Source organism: Terrapene carolina, unplaced genomic scaffold, assembly GCF_002925995.2.
Source record: "Terrapene carolina triunguis isolate 2854851 unplaced genomic scaffold, T_m_triunguis-2.0 Scaffold97, whole genome shotgun sequence".
NCBI lineage: Eukaryota > Metazoa > Chordata > Testudines > Emydidae > Terrapene > Terrapene triunguis.
The window spans coordinates 19,611,472-19,631,819 of NW_020664448.1; the positions used below are offsets into that span (position 1 = coordinate 19,611,472).

The following is a 20,348-nucleotide window of genomic DNA, read 5'->3' on the forward strand; positions in this document are numbered from 1 at the left end:
AGAAAAACTTTTTTAGAAATGTCTTGAAAAGATTTTTTAATGGTTATAGTGCAGTTATGTCTTGTATTCCCCTGCCTATTAATCCAAATTACTTTGAGTCTGACTGTACAAGGATCAGAAGGAGAGAACGGCTTACATTCTCAAAAGTCATCTTCAGTGCTTCAGATCTTGGCACTTTCAAAGGATCTGATTTTCAAAAAGTTCTGAACATCTGCTTTCTCAAAATCAGCCCTTTTAAGGTGTATCTAGGTGGGCACCCAAAAACTGAAGAACCAAAACTCACTTGTCACTTTTGAAAATTTAGACCAAAATATTAAAAACATATGACCTTATATATACAAAAATTATGTGACTGTTGACATAGGTAGTGTCTACACTGAAGCGCTACAGTGACACAGCTGCAGTGCTGCATCTGTGCAGCTGTAAGGTTTCAAGTGTAGACAAGCCCTTTATATCTCATAATGTAGATGACCTTTTGGGGCTAGAAGCAAGTGGTGCATGTCTCACTGCAAAGCTAGAGATCTTCCCTTTTCAAAGCTGGTGTAATTTGTTGGAGAAATTACACAGCTGAGGGAGAGAAAAAAAAAATGTTGTGGAAAGCCGACTTTAAAATATTATTTCAGGAATGGCACATTTTTACCTGTGTGAGAATATCAGATACCTACACAGTGTACGTGTTTAACAGTCAGATGCCTTGTTTCACAGTATTTTATTGATAAATACAGTGTTTTGTTAACACACCCTTACTTTTATATCTGTCAATTATATGGGTTTTCACCACACCTTGAATCATATAGTCATAGACATCAGAGGTGAAAGAGACCTACCTCATGAGGTCATCTAGCAAATCTCTCTGCTAATGCAATATTGTTCCATTCAGTACCTTCTCTAGTGTTCTAGTCTCATTTCAAATGTCCCAAACAACAGGGTTCTGATACTTCATTTGGAGACTGTTCCTCAGCCTAATAGATCACTCTAAAAGAAAGTCTTTCCTGATATTCAGCCTTTCTTAATTCCATTCCATTATTCTCCACTGAATAGGATAATCACAATAAATAATTCTTCTGTGTTGGTACTTACATCTTTCAAATATGGATACACTGCTAGGATGGATTAAGTTCATTTTCCTTGTCATTCATATCTTCCAGTTTTCTAATCATCCATTTCCCCTCTAGCTTGTTGATCGTTTTTTCTGATCGCACCTCAGGCCTATAATGAGTGAGTGTCACAATCTCATTGGATGAGGCCTCCCCTCTTTTTTCATTCATACCTCCTCCAGCTAGGACCAAGGGCAGTTTTGGGGCTTTTATTATGCACAAGGATGCTGGGAAGGGCTTGCCCCATCTCTCTCTCAAATGCAGTGGCTTGCACCAGTCTGACTGGGCATGTCATTCATAATGCCATTTCTGCCCTAATCTTCTGAGGTTTCCACTGAAAACAAGACTCCAGGGCTGGGAACCACTCTGATCTCTTCCACTGACAAGAATACAAAACTTCTCCAGGTGTTACAAATGCTTACTGTCAATGGTCTCTGTTTAAGAGTGACAGCTCTTGTTTTTTAGCAATATCGTTGCTCTTTCTCTACAGTATTTGGTAAAGGCACTCATGTTCCAGTACATTTTAGCTGAGTTACAAGATGTGTCCCTGGTTCTCCTCAAATAATAATACTAGCTGTTATATAACACTTTTCATCAGTAGATCTCAAAGCATTCTACAAAGAAGGTATCATTAGCTCTCATTTTACAGATAAGGAAACAGGCACAGCAGGGTGTAGTGACTTATATAAGGTCACCCGACAGGTCAGTGGCAGAGCTAAGACTACAAACCCAGATCTCCAGAGTCACAATCCAGTGCTCTACCCACTAATCAGCACTACTGCTCTCATTAGTAGGGATGCAGATTCTGCTTCTTAGTAGGAAGTAAGTAGTCTTTGGTGCCCATAATGCTGCTCCTGAAGGTCAGGAATCAGTCTATAGAGAACATTTCTTACCTGAATAATGCTGCTGTCCCAAACCCCACACCATCATGAGTTCTCTCTAGTCCCTTTATGTTTCTGTGATTGCCAAAAGGCCATTTTTCAACCAGTCTTTTATGGACACTTTACAGGTTGTGTTAATTTGCAGCCTGTGGAGTTATAGTAGAACAAGCTCTCTAATATAAGGAGACCTGCTGCAGATTATTGTATTTTACAGCCTATTGAATATGTGAGGAAAATGTGATTTAAGAAACCAAATGCACAGCAGAAATTCACTTACCCACACCAAGGGAAAGGAGACCCAGGCTAAGGTCTGCACACTAGCAAGTGCCTAGGGTGGAAAGTAGCACTCATATGATTAAAGACAAATTATAAGCACCTACCATAAGTACTTAAACATACCCACAAATCAATTGAGGGTGCAGGAAGTGAAGTGTGCCCCCATTGGCCATGGAACACATTATCTCACTCCCACTGGCCCATTCTGGAGACAGCAGCGGAGTCTCATGGATTCTACAGAATCAGAAATCCATTTTCAGGGCTGATTTGTGGGTTTGTGGTTGAGCAGAGTGCAGTTCAGCTAAGTTTTACATATGGCAATCTCAGTTTGCTTTGCTGTTGATATTGTTATGTAGAGGCAAGGTAGGTGTGGTAATATCTTTTATTGGACCAACTTCTGCTGATGGAAGGTACACGCTTTCGAGCTATGCAGAACTCTCCTGGGACCAACACAGCTCCAACAGTACTGCAAACAACATGGTTATGGTTGGATTTTCTAGCGTCACTTTGAACAGAGTTTGCTAGTATACTTCTTAAATTAAAATACACTTAAATTGAATGATTTATAGTAGAATACATGGTCATGTCTCAGGCACTCATGTTTCTGGAATAGGAGATGGTTGTCTTAGGGTCACAGGCTCATATTTAAGCCATCATTTCTTACAAGAGAGTTTCTTTTACAGCTTCAGACCAGGTTGCAGCACTAACACTGTCATACTGAGGGTCACACTTATTTACATATGTCCTTAGATAGATACTAGCTTGCTGTCAGTTTTAATCTTACTCAGTTTGCAGTTGCATTTGATCTGGTTCACTAAGGGATATTTTGGGAGTGCCCAGAACACCGGGTCTGCTTGGCTAGTCTGATGCAATCACAAATTCATTTAATTCTGTTTTACCTAATGCCAAATCCAGCTGTAGCATGATTGTGTGATGCAGCTGATATTTTGGAAATGATTATTGTATTGTCTCAGTGCTTGGCTGAAATTCAGTTCTGAGAGTAACAAAACCATTTAAAAAATAATTTTGATAAAACCCAAGATATCCTCAGCAGACTAAATATACTTGCCTGCAGACCATTTTGACAGCTGTGATTTTCCCTAAATGATCTGGTCATCCTGTAATTTGCAGTGACTTCTATTGAGGCTCAAACTGATTAACAGTAAAAAAATGCTTATTTGTATGGGGAAAATAGATCATTCCCCTTAGCAAACTAGTTACAGAACTTCACAAATTCTGATTTCCTTAGGATCTGTGGAATTTTCCATATACATTGCAAAAGGATAATTAAATTAGTCATTACTACTCACTTTCTTAGGTTGAGTGAGTTGATGTAGAAGCACAGGAGGAATGCATTATAGCTTTTCTCCTCTTCCCTTCTTTTCTCTTCCCCTCTCATTTTCCCCCTTTCTCCTGCCCTTCATTCTTCCCTACCTCTTTTTATCATCCTTCTTTCATTAGTTTGCTTCTATATAGACCCACACACCGTGAAAGAAAGGGAAAGGATTTGTGAAATGGGAAAAGGGAGAAATAGTCTGAAATAAAAAATATGAAATTCAGGAAGGTCAAATGCAAAGTACTCCACTTAGGAAGGAAGCAATCAATCGCACAAATGCAAAATGACTGCAGAAAAGGATCTGGGGTTTACAGTGGATCTCAATGAGTCAATAAAGTAATAGTCTTGCAAAAAAAAGAACATAATTCTGGGATGTATTAGCAGGAATGTTGTAAGCAAGACACAAGAAGTAATTCTTCTACACTATTCAGCACTGATAAGGCCTCAACTAGAGTATTGTGACCAGTTCCAGTAGCCACATTTCAGGAAAGATATGGACAAATTGGAGAAAGTCCAGATGAACGCAACAAAAATTATTAAAGGTGTAGAAAACATGACCTATGAGGAAAGATTGAAAAAAATGGGTTTGTTTAGTCTGGAGGGGGAGATAAGTCTTCAAGGCTGTAAAAAGTTGTTATAAAGAGGAGGGTGATAAATGGATCTTCTTAACCACTGAGGACAGGAGAAGAAGTAATGGGTTTAAATGGTAGCATGGGAGATTTAGGTTAAACGTTAGGAAAAGCTTCCTGACTGTCAGGGTAGTTAAGCACTGGAACAAATTACCTTGGGAAGTTGTGGAATCTCTGTCATGAGAGGTTTTGAAGGATATGGTCTACATAATACTTAGCCCTGCCTCAGTGCAAGGGACTGGATAAAATGACATATCAAGGTCCCTTCCCAATCCTAAATGTCTATGATTCTATGTTGTAGGAGACCACTTTAAATGAAGTGGGCAATTAAAGGTTAGCAGACAGTAACATGTGTGACAATGTTGTAATGAGCCATAAAACGAGCCTCTCTTTAATTCCATGGTTTTTAGTGTCCAGCAAAGTTATGAATTTAGGCTCCCTGGCTCGTTGTTTGAAAGTGTTGTGCAGGTTTCCCTTGAGGATGAGGATTGATAGGTCAGATATAGAGTGATTGCTCTGTGAAAAGTGTTCCCCCACAGGTGATGTGGTATGTTTTTGTCATTTCTCATTTTTCATTTTTCTCTGTGAGTTCATTTGAGAGCATAGTGATTGTCTGGTTTCACACACATTGTTATTGGGGCATTTAGTGCACTGGATGAGGTACACCATGTGTTGTGATAGGCATGTGTAGGACTCATGGATTTTGAAAGGGGTAGTGTGTGAGGTATTGAACATCGCAGCAGTGGACATATGTCTGCAGGTTTTGCATCTGTTGTTCTGGCAGGGTCTGGTGCCACTTTCAGTTGCTATGTCCTGGTCTGTGGGGAGTTTACTTCTGATGCTTGGAGAGATTGTGGGGTTGTTTGAAAACCAGAAGAGGGGTTCAGAAAAGATTTGTTTCAGGATGTGATCCTCATCAAATATGGGTTGTAATTTTGTGATTATACCTTGTATGGTTTCTAGTGTGGGGTGGTAGGTGACAACTATGGTTGTGCGGTCAGTGGGATTTTTGTTATTGTTTTTTAATTGAAGCAAGTTCTTCTGGAGTATTTGGGTGGCCCATTCCATGATGTGATCTACTTCTTTGGTGGAGTGTCCTTGCTTGGTGAAGATGGTTTTAAATATGTTTAGGTATGTGTCCCAGACTTTCTTTTCTGAGCAAATTCTGTGGTACCTGAGTGTCTGGCTGTAGATAAGTTTTCTTGGTGCGTCCGGGTGGTTGCTGGATCTGTGGAGGTAAGTGTGGTAGACCGTGGGTTTCTTGTATATAGTTGTTTGTAGGGTTCCATTTTTGAAGCTGATTGTGGAGTCCAGTAAGTTGGTGCTGGTGTGGGAATGTGCTAGAGAGAGTTTAATAGATAGGGGGTGGCTGTTGAAGTTGTGGTAGAGGGAATTTAGGTCATCTTACCAGAGGATGGAAATATCATCAATGTATCCCAGGTATATCATGGGTTTTGTGATGTATTTTTCCAGAAATTCTTCTTTGAGGTGGCCCGTGAAGAGATTGGCATATTGGGAAGCCGTCCTCGTACCCATGACTGTTCCCATCATTTCAACAAAGTGTTTGTTATTTAAAGTAAGGTTGTTGTGGGTGAAGATAAAATGGATGAGTTTGGCAATGCGTTTGGGGTAGATTTCTGAGCATTGTTAATTATCTTGTAGGCATTTGAAGCAGGCAGCAATGCTATCATGGTGAGGGACACTGGTGAAAAGGGAGGTGACATCCATGGTGGCAAGAATGGTATTCTGAGGGAGGTTGTTAATGTTACAGAGTTTCTGGAGGAAATCAGTGTGTCTTGGAGGAATCTGACCCTTTGTTCGCTGAGTGGTTTGAGGACCATTTCTTTGAGTCCTGGTATTCCTTCAATAAAAGTATGATGGATCTGCCTGGATTGCCTTGTTTGTGTATCTTGGGAAGCATGCAGAAGGTTTCTGGGATGAATTTGAGGGATATGAGATTGTAGTTTTTGTTAGCATTCTTTGGGGAAGGATTTGATGGTATTTTTAAATTCTTGTGTGTATTTTGGTGTGCGGTCATCTTTGAGTTCTTTATATTAAATGGTGATGGAGAGTTGTCTGTTTGCCTCATTGACATAGTCATCAAGATTAAGGGCTACAATGGTGCCCCCTTTGTCTGCTGGTTTGATCACTATCTGGTGGCTGGATTTCAGGGACTGCATAGTTATCCCTGTAGTGGTGGAGAGATTATTGTGGATGTAATTCACAGTTGATTTTTTTTTCCTGAAGCAACCAGTGTAATGGTCCAGTGTGTGGTTTTGCCCACTGAGCAGCATCCAGTGAGAGGATTCTTTTTTTCTTATGACTGTTGGTGGGTGTGAGGGGCTACACTCACCACTTGTGAGTGCCTCCTATTGGTTGGGTGTGGTGCTGCAATCTTTTCCTGCTCCTGGACCCCCCATAGGTTGCCAACCTCATTATGCAGCCTTCAGTGGCTTGGCCCTCCAGCCAAGTCACACAGTCAAAAATGGATTAACCCTTTTCAGTGTAGCAAAAGTCCTACACTATAGCAAAAGGTCCTATCTGCCCTCACCAGGGTCTTCAGCCCCATCTCTAGGCTGTTTGAGTCTAGCCTCTCTCAGGCATTTAGTAAAAGGACCAGATGGAACTGCCAGTCAGCCCTCACCATGGTCCTCAGCCTTATCTCTGAGCCCTTTAAATCTAGCTCCTTTTCTTGGGTTTTTAAACTAGCCGTGTCCCCTTTCTGGGGCTTAGACTACTCCAGCACTGGCTGTTGGGGGGACCCAGGCCCACCCACTATTCTGGGTCCCAATTCAGGGACCCTATATACAGTAGCTACATACCCCTGCCTCCAGTTTGCTGCTCCTATTCCCTATGCCTTTTTCCACATAACCCCTTTCCGTTCACCTATTAACTTATTGTTACAGTTGCCAGGTCCTCTCGTTCCCAGGGCCAGTAAATCAGTACATTGAGCTCCTCTGGCTTGAGCAGAGCACCCTTCCTTTCTCCTCTGGTCCCAGCCAGGAACTGACCTGCTCAGGCCCTGCAGCTTCTTTTATCTGAGCCTACTGGGCTCTGATTGGCAGCTTCCGCAATGACCATCTAGGCAGGCCTGGAGGACGCACCTCTGCTGCTCCTTCCTGGGGCGGAGTGAAGTAGAACTGCAGGGCCTCCATCAGGGGGCCTCAAAAGGCCAGGTAAACCTCATCACAGTAGGGATGTGGTAGTTATGGGTAGTGTCCTCTTTGTTGTGAAAGAATTTGAGGTGGAGTCAACAGAAAAATTCTAATTCTCCACATGTTAGTAGGGTACTAAGGTTCTGAGATGGGGCAGAAATTCAGTCCCTTGGAGAGTACATATACTTCAGTTCTAGTTTAAGATAGTCTTGACAGGTTGATGATGTTGGAGTATCATGTAGTGTCAATGCGGTGGGTCCTGGTGTCGTGGTTTCTCCCAGAAGTGGTGTTCTGTTCATTGTGGAGTTGTTGTACTTGGTTCCACTTTTTTTGTTTTTGTTTGGAATGGCAACAAACAATTATATCCCATACTTAATAGGGGCCACATCCTGAAAGAAATCTTTTCTGAACCCCCCTTTTCTGGCCTTCTAACAACCCCACAACCTCGCCAAGCTCATTATCAGATATATCCTCCTCACAGACCAGGACACACCAACTCAAAGCGTCACTAGACCCCGCCAGAACAACAGATGTAAAACCTGCAGACATATCTCCACAACTATGATGATCAACACCTCCCCAAAACACCTTTCAAGATCCATGGGTCCTACACGTCTATCATAACGTGTGGTGTACCTCATGTAGTGCATCAAATGCCCCAACAACCATGTGGCTAAACCAGACAATCACTACGCTTTCAAATGAACTCACACAGAGAAATGATAAAACGCAAAATACCTTATCACCTTTGGGGGAACACTTTTCATACAATGATCACTCTATATCTGAGCTATCAGTCCTCATCCTCAAAGGAAACCTGCACATCTTCAAAAGATGACCCTGGGAACTTAAATTCATAACTCTGCTGGACACTAAAAACCAAGCATGTAACAGAGACATTGGTGTTATGGCTCCTTACAACAATTTGTCACACACTGTACTGCCTGCTAACCCTTAACTGTCCACTTTATTTTAAGTGGTCTCCTACAGTATGTGTGAACCCTTTATGCTTAACAATCTGTCCCATCTTGTATTTAGCTTGGACACTCTGGTTATCTTCTCCAGACCTGAAGAAGAACTTTGTGATGCTCAAAAGCTTGTTCCTTTTCTCCGGCAGAAGTTGGTCCAATAAAAGATATTGCTTCACCTACCTTGTCTCCCTCATATCCTGGCACCAACACAACTACAACACTGCAGTAGACTTGATTTACATTCCATGCAGCGAATGCACAATGCAGTAGTTAGGGTTTCAACACTCACCTAGTTACCTATCATGCCAGCTCACATTTTCTCAGCTTCTTGATTGGTGACCTGTCAGACACTAGATAGATTGTTAGATTTATTTTTAAATTCAGCCCGCCATAGGTTCTGCTTATTTAAGTGGTTTATTGATTCTCCGCTGTCCCGAATAGATCCTTTGCTTCGCTAACTCTGGATTATTATCCAGCCCAGCCAGAAATATTTTTCTGTATTCCTTGAAGTCAATGCCATTGCCTCCTTAGTCTCTGAAGTTCCTTGCAGAAAGGATTTAAATGTTTTATTCTTAAATATTTTAGATTCATAGATTAATTTGATCTGGTTTTTTTCCTTGTCACCGAACGTCACCTTGATTCAACATTAAACCTGGACCCTGACCTGCATAGGCAGACACACCCTCATGCAGTCCCACTGAAGCTCTTTACAGGGAAGGGTTCTATCCAGGGGTATCTGATTTACAGGATTAGAGTCCCGTGCTTCATTCATTCCACTTGTTGCCAACTGACTGCTAGGTGAAACTCAGTATGCTAGTTAATATATATATGCCCCTCAGTGCTCTAGTCCCATGCTACCTTAAGGGTCTGCCTTCCTATCTCTGACTCACCATGTGATTTATGTTCATGCGGTGCACTAGAATGTTATGTCCCAAGTGTGGACACTGAGTAGATAGCCCACACCTCTGACATTCACTCCCTACATATTGAACACAAGGGTGACCACTTCTGGAAAGAACTGGATGAAATACCTCACCAACTGCCCAGGCCTTCACAGTTGATTAAATCCTGATTTCCTGGTGGACTGGCAGAGCAACAAGCACCAGGGAGACAATGGTGTTCAGATTCCCTACTGAGATCTTAAAAGTCTGAACTTAAGCCCTGCAATGTTCCCAGATACTATGATGATGGTCATCAAAAATAAATGTGTGTAATATTAATAATTGCTGCATTAACTATGTTGTACTGTATTAGTCTATTATATGTTATTAAAACATAAGGGCTCTCTAGTCCCAGATAGAGTGATACTCAGCTCATAATCCTGTAGGATCCTTTACTCAAATTTTATTTGGTTCTGTCACTTTTCTTCTTTTACCCTCAGTGTGTCTTTTTTAAATGAGTTTAATCTGCATGTGATTTAATACAGTCACTGATACTAAGATGAACTGCACATTGGTTTACGATCTGTATTTTTAATTGATTAGGTCTTTAGAACATCAACTGAAGTCATGTCAGCCTCTTGTGTTTGTATTTAGCATGTTCTCTCTCTTTTACAGCGTACCCACATTGGGTGGAGAAGCTTAACAATACTCAGTTAGACAGCGGAGAGCAGCTCCGATGGGAATGCAAAGCCACTGGAAAGCCACGACCCACCTATCATTGGCTGAAGAATGGAGTCCCTCTTTGCGCACAGGTATAGTGCTCAATAAGCCACCAGTAGATTGTAGTTTCCTCTTTAATTCAGAGAAAGTGAGCTGGGAAAAAAGTGCTGAAGAGGAAATGCTTCAGAAAGGAGATTTATCTTTTTCTATTAATATTTAAAGCCCTGGATAATGTAGCACCAGTTTTCCTGGGGGTCTGCCTGTTGAACTATGTCAAAGTATGTGATAGCAGGTGAGCTGGAAATTCTCACTCTCTAGCTGTAATACAAACAGGGCCTTTTTTATTCAGAATCCATGACTCTGAAATATTCTCTCCCTTACTATCAGTAAACTAGTGATATCCTTCTGAGCAAGACTGGGCAACTTTTGTTTGTTTCTGCTTTTGATTATGGTGTTTATGGTTGAGTTGTTTATTATATCTTTCTGAGTATTTGTGTATAGGGTCATATTGTAAATGGCCCTTGTATGGCTGAGCAAAAAAGTGGACCTGCTCCTTGATGTGTAAGTTACACCAGTCCATAAACTCAGACTCCCTTAAACATCACCAGCTACATGTGTGTTAAATATGACATGGTATATTCTTATTATAGATCTCATGTTCCTCAGCATTAATGCACTAATACAAAGTGTGGCTTTTTCTCAATAGCCATGTCTGATTTTTGCATCTGTAAAAATCTGATGGTTTAATAACTCTTTTATGAAAAGCAAAGCCCCCACCTCTCATACCAATATCATTGGCCCGTTCCATCTGGGAATTCCAGGTTCTTACTGCACTGATCTGACAAGTTTTAAAATAAGGTCTATTTTAGAGTGTTTCTCTATGCAAACGGCCAACATTGGCATGGTCTGGATTTTTTTTTTATTTCTTTCAACTGAGTCATCACCTCATCTCACGTTGTTTTATTTTTATGCAGCATATTTCTATTCCTTTCTAGCCTCCAAATACTGAGAGCAGTAAAAAAAAAAAGTGTTTGTAGACTCTCTTCATGCATTGCCAGATTAAAACAAAATTGTTCAATTCTGGTAGAAAATGTCTCCATTTGTTAATGAATTCATAGAATGGATTTATGAATATAAAAGATGTGCTATGCCTTTCTTTTCAGTGAATGCTTCATCTATCTGTGAAAATCGACCAATTATGAAAACAATGAGAGAGCAAACATATAAGGCAGTTTATTTTTGTCATCCTGAGGCACTGCAAACAAGTTTATATGCCTTAGCTTTTCCATATCTGCCTTTCTGCCCCCCGCCCCTTTTAATTTCTGTGCTTTTGTGGTCTTGAGATTTTCCAAACAGCCAATACAGACTTTGCAAATTGCATTTCAACTTGAAACTTGGATCTCAAAAAAGAGAGGGGTATTGATTAATCCCATATACATTTTCAAATGCTATTTTATTAATATATTTTAACTCACACTAATAGTCTTTAGTAATGAAACTGAAGAATGTATTGCACCAGCTCAAATTATTCATCATACAGCCACATGCAGTGCAAATTTCCCTACACAGCTGTCAGTGCACCTTGCTTCTGACCTTCAGCAATTATTTTCTATTAATAGGCCTTCAGATGAGATGCTGCAATTAATACAAAGGCAACTTGATCCTGTTACCCTTACTCACATGAGTAGTCTTGTATGAAAATAGTGCCATTCCTGCCAATGAAACTACTCATGTGCATAACTAAGTATTGCAGGTTTGGGCTAGTAACGTGTTAGATTATATGGTGGGTTTGGTATGTAAACAAACATTCACTATGGACTCCTTTGAGACCAGCAAACACATTTCCCTTGTGACCTAAACTACATCTGAACCCTGGTTCCTTAGCTAGGAAGGTAACTCATTGCTGTAGGTTGTCAGACTACTCTTTGCTGAACCATTTTTAAAAAGCAAGTTGGTGTAGTGGATCATGGGAAAAAACAATGCTCAGGGATGTTGCATTTACAGTTAAATAAAATAACCCAGAGGAAAATTCATTTTGTGGTCTTTTCAGGTCCCAAAATATTTTATGTTTCTCATTCACTGAAGAACAAAAGGAAGTAATCCAAAATATTCACTCTAGTAAATTGCTAAATTCTATTTTTACAATATTGATTTATTTTATTATTTTATTTTACTTTATTGTTCCCTTGCCTAAAACTAAGAACCCAGCAAATCCACTTCATTTGTTTGCTTTTGTAGAATTATTTTTTTCATTCCATTACAGAGCAGGGTTGAGATGGTTAATGGTGTACTGATGATCCACAGTGTGAATCTCTCAGATGCTGGAATGTACCAATGCTTAGCAGAAAATAAATACGGAACCATTTATGCCAGTGCTGAGCTGAAGATTTTAGGTGAGTAATGTCTGAACAGAACAGGATTGCTCTCATCTTTCTTTTTGATAATTACATGGCTCCATGGTCTGTCATGATAAAGAAAGAGATCCTACATCTCCAACCTTAGCAGAATTGGATAAAAGCTGTATAATTAATTTGTCTGGGTTCCTCTTTTCCTCTTTCTTTTATTCATGTGTGAGTGTGTCCTTGGTTGCCTAGGGGTTCACAAGTACTTTTGCTACCAGAATGATATCTTTTTGAAACTCCTCCTTCAGTTATTCTTAGTGATTTCTTCTCACCTAACACCAAATTTTATGTATGGGACAATGTGCAGTGGGGAAATACTAACTGTATGTTCAAATGCATAACCAAATCCCCTGACACACACATACATTTTCACCCCCTCTAATCTGTGAAAACAAGCCCAAGAACAAAAACGCTTTTACATCAAGAATTGAAAAAAACTGAAGTTACTAAAAAAAAAAATCACATATCCCATGGACAAAACTAAAATTAAAATCTGTTTATCTTTCATTGCATCTCATTGTTTGAGAATAAAACCCCCATTCAGGAAGGTACTGAATCATGCGCTTTATTTTAAGCATATCAGTATTGCCACTGAAATCACAAGACTATTCTCATGCTTAAAGTTAGGCATATGCTTATGTGTCTCCCAGAATCAAGGCCTTATACCTTATCTGGTCTTTGTTGGGAAATGTTGGTTGGTGATATTTCATATTTACAAGATTTAGAAAGGACAAAAAAACCCAAGAAACTCCAATGTGAGCCTTGGCAAATCTGTCTGTCCTATGCTTATGGCATTGGTTAAAGCACAGTAGCATAATGGACTCAATGATAATAGTGATGGGAGAATTTCAAAGGGTTCAGTTTAAATAAGCACAGAAAGTTCCCTTGTTTCCTGATCCCATAAAAAAAAAATGTGAGGACACATGAGTCCACCTATGCAGTGCCTATTTTCAGTGTCTGGGGGCCATTGGCCTTCTCTGCATTAACCAAACCTTGTGAATCAGAAAAACTGGGCTGGAAAGTTGAGAGATTGTTCTTGTAAACTCGTGCTCATGTAAGTAGTCCCACAGGAAACAGTGGAATAGGATTGTTCATGTGAATAAGGGATTTTAGGATTGGGCACCTCATAAGAATAGGCTGACGCAAGCTGTTCACACTATTTCTGACTCCAGATGGGTCATAAATGCTCTCTCGAGTCGAGCTAATCCAACAATTCTGCTTCAAGGCCCTATTGGTATCAGAGAGTACAGAACTATGTGATGGAAAATAACTTAGAAAAAGAGTTTGGTATGAGGTCAGTCCCAGTTTGAAGTAAATATTTGAGTGGAGTGAGGAATTGTGCAGGATTCTGAGACACCTTTGATTACCGAGGGCAGATACCTAACTGCTGACCCAAGGTCATATTTTCACAGCTAGTTCCTCAAATGTTTCTTCATACCCACAAATTCCATTCCATAGCCAGGGGCCCTCTTCTCAGAATGCCCTGCCCCAGTAGTTTTAGTTGAGGTTCAGTCAGCTGCAGGGTCCCTGTTCATTGCAATGTTCCCTTGCTATGGCATTTTCAGTGTGCATTTTCATTGTTTAACATGCACTCTAATATATCTCTGTGTTTGTTGTTCTACAGTGAATGCAACATGTCCAGTATAATCCTGCTGTAGTAACCTTAAACTTTTCACATCATGACTTTCTGTGCTGCCATAATAATGCATTAACATAGTAATTGCATTTCCTTTCTGGATTTTTTTATAAAGCAAACAAAACAAATTGAATTGTCCATTTTTAATAATGTTATCATTAAAATTGTCCAAAATAAGGTTTTGAAACTCATACATTGTTGAGAAATGTGGGGGGGGGGGGGGGAGGGGAAGACACATGAGCTATCACTTTTGCTGCTGAGTGAATTTTTTGCAAGGCTAGATTAACAGGTACACAGACCCATGGAATTACCAAGTGATGGCTGAACCTTCACATTGTAAAATTACCATAAGTTAGAGTCAAACTGTAATACCCTTACTTGCATTGTTTAGTACCTTACTCTTCAGATAGACCCATTTAAATCAATGGAACTGTTCAAGGAGTAAGGTACCACTCAACAGATAAAAAGGGCACTCAATTGGGCTATTAGTTTTTAAAATATCTCTGAATTTGAAAAAAAAATTGTAGCCAAAATTGTAAACATATTAAAAATAAATTATTTTTAAACAATGAAATCCTTCCAGAAAACTAGAAACATATTCTCAATTTTACACAGCTGGCTTTCAAGAAGAAAAAAAGGCAAAACAAATAAAAAACCCATCAACAAACTCTTTGTAACAGCTAACAGTATTTAACAGCTTTGGGTGGATTTGTGGAATTTAAAATATACTAATATTTTGAGCTAATGACTGTAAGAAAGGTATTTAATTTTATTGTTGATTTCTCCAAAGCTGCTAGATTTCACAAGTAATCTAATTTTAGTACGTTGATATGAACGACTTCTTATTAACTGATAGGTTGATTAAATTCTAGTCTTGCCATTGGAATTGGATGCTGGTTTAATGGCATTTTTTGTATACATGCCATACGATCTGTATTATAATAGATTCCTAACAAAAAAGTGAAAATGGATGATGAACCATCTGTTAGAATTCATTGAAATGGAAGGCTCTGATTGTTCTCTATAGAACTAACATATTTCTTTTTAACAGCCTCAGCTCCCACTTTTACACTAAATCAGATGAAGAAAACTATAATTATTACCAGAGGCCAAGAAGTTGTTATTGAGTGCAAACCACAAGCCTCTCCAAAACCAACCATCACTTGGAAGAAAGGAGACAAAGCAGTAAGAGAGAATAAGAGGTCAGAAGTCTCTTCAGTAAACTAAGTATTAATGCAGTTACATTTATTACTGTGGTTTCATATGGAAAGTACAGCAAGTGACAAGAGGCACACACATGCTATGTATGTACAAGAGTGCATGTATAGTAGTTACTAGACAAGCTGATTAGTTTGACAGTAGTGAAATTATCTTCCCTATAGTGGATGGACATTGTTATTAACTTTGGGATCAATGCTCTGGTGGTTTAAACAATGATGCAGAAAAAGCTAAAAATGGTTTCCTTTTTTGTTTATTCCTTGTTCTTCATTTTAGACATGCTGCATTTATGATGCTACATATCTTGTGGTTCAGGAGATGAAAAGTTTGTAGGCTGTCATTGCTGTAGTGATGACATGAGAACATCACATTGGTTTAAGATAGTTTTACAAGGGACCCAAGCTAAGCTTGACAGCTTGTTGTCTATGGGGTCCTGTCCAAGGGTGCTTTGAAAAACATTGCACAGAACAACAATACAGTTATACAATAAGATTAAAGTGCATAGTAAATCATTGTGGTACTTAATGGCACATCTGTTTAACATGCTCTATTTGATTACGTAAATTCTGTCCAGCTCTGTACTTTAAACACAGTTAAAGTAGCTGCAGGTCAGATGCCAACTGCAATTGCATTACACAAGAAAATACTTCTAAACATTAGAGCAGTTTTGCCAGCCTGGACACGGACTTTAAGAATACACTGTATCTTCGTATCTTCTTTCTTGTAACGTTACATGAATGGACCACTTAAACTGACTTGTATGGAATTACTCTGAAGGATAAAAGCAAGGTCTTTTTGTGCATTTATATAATACTGATGAAAGTCATACAGTGCATCTATTTTGGTCAGCTGTGAAAGGTGAATGTTATCTTGTTTGATCTTTACAAATGGCAATTTAGTTTCATGTTGTTTGTTTTGTTCTGAAAAAGAAAAAGGACAATATTTCATATGATTTTGATTCCTTTTGGAAAGATAAGGCAATGTATGACATCAACTATTTTACCCATTAGTTTATAGATGTGGTTTTGTAATGGTATATTTTGATAATGTGGGTGTGTAGATATAGGTAAGTTATAAGGCTGATATTAACCATATCAAGCACTACTGATAATGATAGCTGTCTGCCATTCTTTGATGAACTTGTGTGGTGATCAAAATGAAAGAGACTTTTGTTTTGCCTGGATTTGTAAAAGCTGACTATTTACTGTTATTAAGCTTCTGTGTTTATTCAGACCATTTTAATCTAACACTTCTTTGTGTCCTGCCAGCTGATGTCTGCTGGTGACAAGATACAGTCCAGAGCTAACAGAAATGCCTTTGATTAAACTCAGTTTCATTATTTTTTTAATAATAGCACAAAACCAAGATGTAGACTATAGGATGTATACAGAGGTATATAGTTAATTATTTGAAATTCCTAAACACAATGGCTGATCTGATCCCTTTGTCCCTGCAATATAGTAATGACTTTGATGGTATATTTGATATTAAACAAATAGGGCCAAATTCTGCCCTCTGTTGATTTAGTAGAGTTATTTCTGATTTACATTGGTGCAACAGCATGCAGAAGTGGGCCAATGCTATCATAAACATAGTGGATTCAGTTACAAGAAATCAAGAAGTATGTTAATAATAAGCTAGATGAAGTGTACTCAAAATAATAAAAACAAAAACAACAACGTATAAGTAAGGCTAGTTTCAGGAAAATAAAATGTGTACTTGTTGGCATACTTGGTATCGGTCTGCCTATAAGTGATGGGTGAACTGAAGAAGGTTCTGAGGGTTAGTATGGACACTTATCTGATGCTTTTTTATACATAGCCTAACTCTGGTCTAAAAATCTCATGAGAACGGGATTTCAGGTTAGATTTCTGATGCATGCTGGTTCTCGCTGGATTGGAAATATCATAGTGAAAATAGCCTTTTTCATCTTATTTATGCTTCTTAGTTTTGACCATGAGTAGAAGGCGACAAGAAGAGGCATTCAAGATAAAAAGAGCTGACTGAACTTTTCAAGTGTTAAAAAAGTTTGGTTTGTGTTCTATTTAGCTTTCAGTCAAACGTACAGAATAGTTCTTATGTTAGTCAGCGTGCACCTATCTCTACTGTTTATACCTAGGGACAAAATCAGTTACAGAGGATCTCATTTCTGACCTTCTGTACAGAATTCCTAAAACAATAATAATAGAGTCTCTTTGAAGTGGAGAGGAGTAAGGCCATCAAATGAAGGACTGATGTGTTGGGAAATATGTTAATTTTGTGGGGAAGGAGCCCGTTTTCCCCATGCTATGGAGGACTCTTTTGGGGACTTGTACAAGTTACCTTTATATTAAAAAAAAAAAAAGAGCGAGAGAGAGAGAGAGGAAGGAAAAAATACTCTTGTTTTGGTGAATATGTTCAATTATTCTTTCAGTTAACTCCTTTATATAAAGTGATTAACCACCTGAGACCCAGCTTGTAAACCCCTTACTTCCCCTGGTGGGTAGATACTAAGATGAATAATCTTTTTGATATCACCTAGAAGAGCTTTGAATATCCTTGAGCTGATTTGGGTTTCCCTCAATAAAGTCTTAACCCATTCAAAATAAAAATAAATTAATGAAAGTATTTTGGATCATTAGAATGTAATTACCTAGGATGGAATTTGGCCAGAACACAAAAGTTAATGTTTTTGTTGTTTCTAGTTTTAAATATTTGAGAGGTGCTTAAATGCTATGGTAATCAGTGTCATGTAAGCACTAACAGGAGTATCCACCATAAATGTTTCCATTAATTGTCTGAGAATAGTTTAAAATAGTGTTAAAAGCCCTTACTCATCACATTCTATTTGACTCCTTCGCTTTGTTTGATGGAAAATGATAGGATTGGCACTATATGCTGTCCTTCATTATTTGTGCTCCAGCTATTAATCTGCATTTGGCTTTTTAAGTTCATAATAACTTTGTAAACATTTCTAGAAAAAGGAATGGACTCTGGACCAAGGAGGCAGTGTTTTGATCCAGGGGAGGCTTAAAAAAGAAGTTTTGTGTTTGCGTTTGAGACAAATCAAAACTGGGACTTGATTCAAGTTCTGAAACAGAAGTTCTGGTCTCTCGTGACCTCTTCTTGCAAGGTTTTGGCTCCCCAGTGCAGAAGTCATGCAAGATCAGCTATCCTCATGGGATTTCAGACCTCAGCCAGATGCAGAAAACAAGGCCCTTCTCATTTGTAATCAAACCCACACTCAAACTCTAGCATCAGATTCTGGTCTAGACCCTGCTGAAATTCAGGGGAGTGGGATGACTGTTCAGATTTGACGATCCAGTTTGGAGCCCATTTCTAGTGAAAACTAGCTTGGTTCTAGTTTATAAAGCTACAGAAGCAGAAAAACAGATGTTTTGATCAAACTTTTCAAGCATACAATAAACCTTGAAAAATACAATATAATTGACTGGAATCTGCTGTCAGTTACACTGATATAAATCTCGAGTAACTCCATTGAAGTCAGAGATCAGACTCTGGGCAAACGTTATTTATAAATGCTTTAAAATACCTTTTGTGCAGGCTTTTGTAAACCAATGAAGTTTTATAATGATTTACTACTTCAGAAATTTTAGTAAGCCATTTCTCTGTGTACTATAATCTCTCTTTCATCACTTTTTTAAGGTCACCTACCTTTCTCCTCTAGATTTATTCTTGCGGCAGTGACTATAGCTGATGTTTAAACTGATATGCTTGGGGAATCATAGGTGTTAAAAAGCTTCATAAGACTTTGTTCATCTGTTTTTGTTCTCTCTCTCTTTTGCATCCAAAGTATTCTTCTCATTTTAAATTCATATTGGATTTTCACTCTAGCTCATTATTTTCATTAGATGGCCATTAATTATAGTTAAAATAAAATCATTCAAAAGCACTCTAACAGTGCGAAAAATGCTATTAAGACTCTATTATTACTTCCTCATTCAGCTCCCTTTATTTACAGAAGACTGGGGGTGGGGGGAGGGAGCAATTTTTGTTCAACAAACAGCTAACTTGAGGAAGACAGTGTTTTTACAGGTGAAATATGTATTGTTTTATTTTTGTCTGAGTTTCCTTTTCTTTTGAGTCTAAGTTATAATGGAGACTTCACCAATGTCCTTTGTATAGATGGATTTGCTTTTGAGCAATTTTATTTTTCTGATAGTTTTGAGGAATCACTCCATTTCTATTTGTCACCATCAAAACATTGCCCTTAGGATGAAGGTCCAGTGGATTTGTGAAAGAAACCCAAGAGTCACAGTAAATCACTATCAGCACCACAACCCTTGCATGTTTCCTCTAACCCCTGCTATCTGAGGTCACTGTTTTACTGGCTATATTCACCTGCCCCAGATCCAATGCTGATTTCTGCCCATTGTAAATATCTAAGGATCTGCACATATTAATTAAACATTCCTTTGAGGTAGATAGATATCTAGCAATCACTTCACCCACCACTGCAATGCAGCCACTTTTCACATGGAACACAACAATTGTTTACCTTCCTGCCAGGGCCATACAAAACAGTTTTAGACAGGAAGTGAAGAATACCTTATTCCGTTAAAGCTGTGGGGGGAATTTTGGATAGTTAGAATGTAATTACCTAGGATGCAATTTGGCCAGAACACAAAAGTTAACACCTATCCCTAAACTGAGTGCCATGACACCATTAATAACTGCAAATGACTGGGATCTTTGTTTTACATTTCATCTGAATGATGACACCTCCAGCTGTACTCCCAACACCACAGAAGAGCCTTTGACCCATAACGAAAAGGACTTCATATTGAATCAACATCTGTACTTCCTGCATCATTGAAATATTCACTGGAGGGCTTCCATTCTGGTCTTGACTAAACCTGTTTAGTTATTGAGATCTGTAAACTGCTGTTACCAGTTACCAGTTCAAAATCTCTCCACCAATTACTGGAGAGTGACAAAGTTGCTGCTGGAATACAAGTTTCCAAGTTTATTATAGGCAAGGCTGGTTGTATTGCCTATCATTAAAGTTGCCCAACACTTTCCATTATAAGAACCTGTTTCTAATTGCTTATAATAACTTTACCAGAGTTTAATTGTTTGAGTTGAAAGTGTCCATATTGGGTGTCTGCCTTGGGCTAAATATATATATATATATATATATATATAT

At 38.7% G+C, this 20,348-nt stretch overlaps 1 protein-coding gene across 2 annotated transcripts in view; it reads left to right on the plus strand.

Moving 5' to 3' along the window:
* CNTN5 (contactin 5) overlaps positions 1-20,348 on the plus strand; it is a 968,120-nt gene that overhangs the window by 769,194 nt on the left and 178,578 nt on the right. For both annotated transcript variants that reach the window (XM_026651597.1, XM_026651598.1), the window contains exons 11-13: positions 9,902-10,038; positions 12,210-12,339; positions 15,036-15,186. In XM_026651597.1, the coding sequence (XP_026507382.1) occupies positions 9,902-10,038; positions 12,210-12,339; positions 15,036-15,186 (418 nt within the window). The remainder of the gene's footprint in view (positions 1-9,901; positions 10,039-12,209; positions 12,340-15,035; positions 15,187-20,348) is intronic.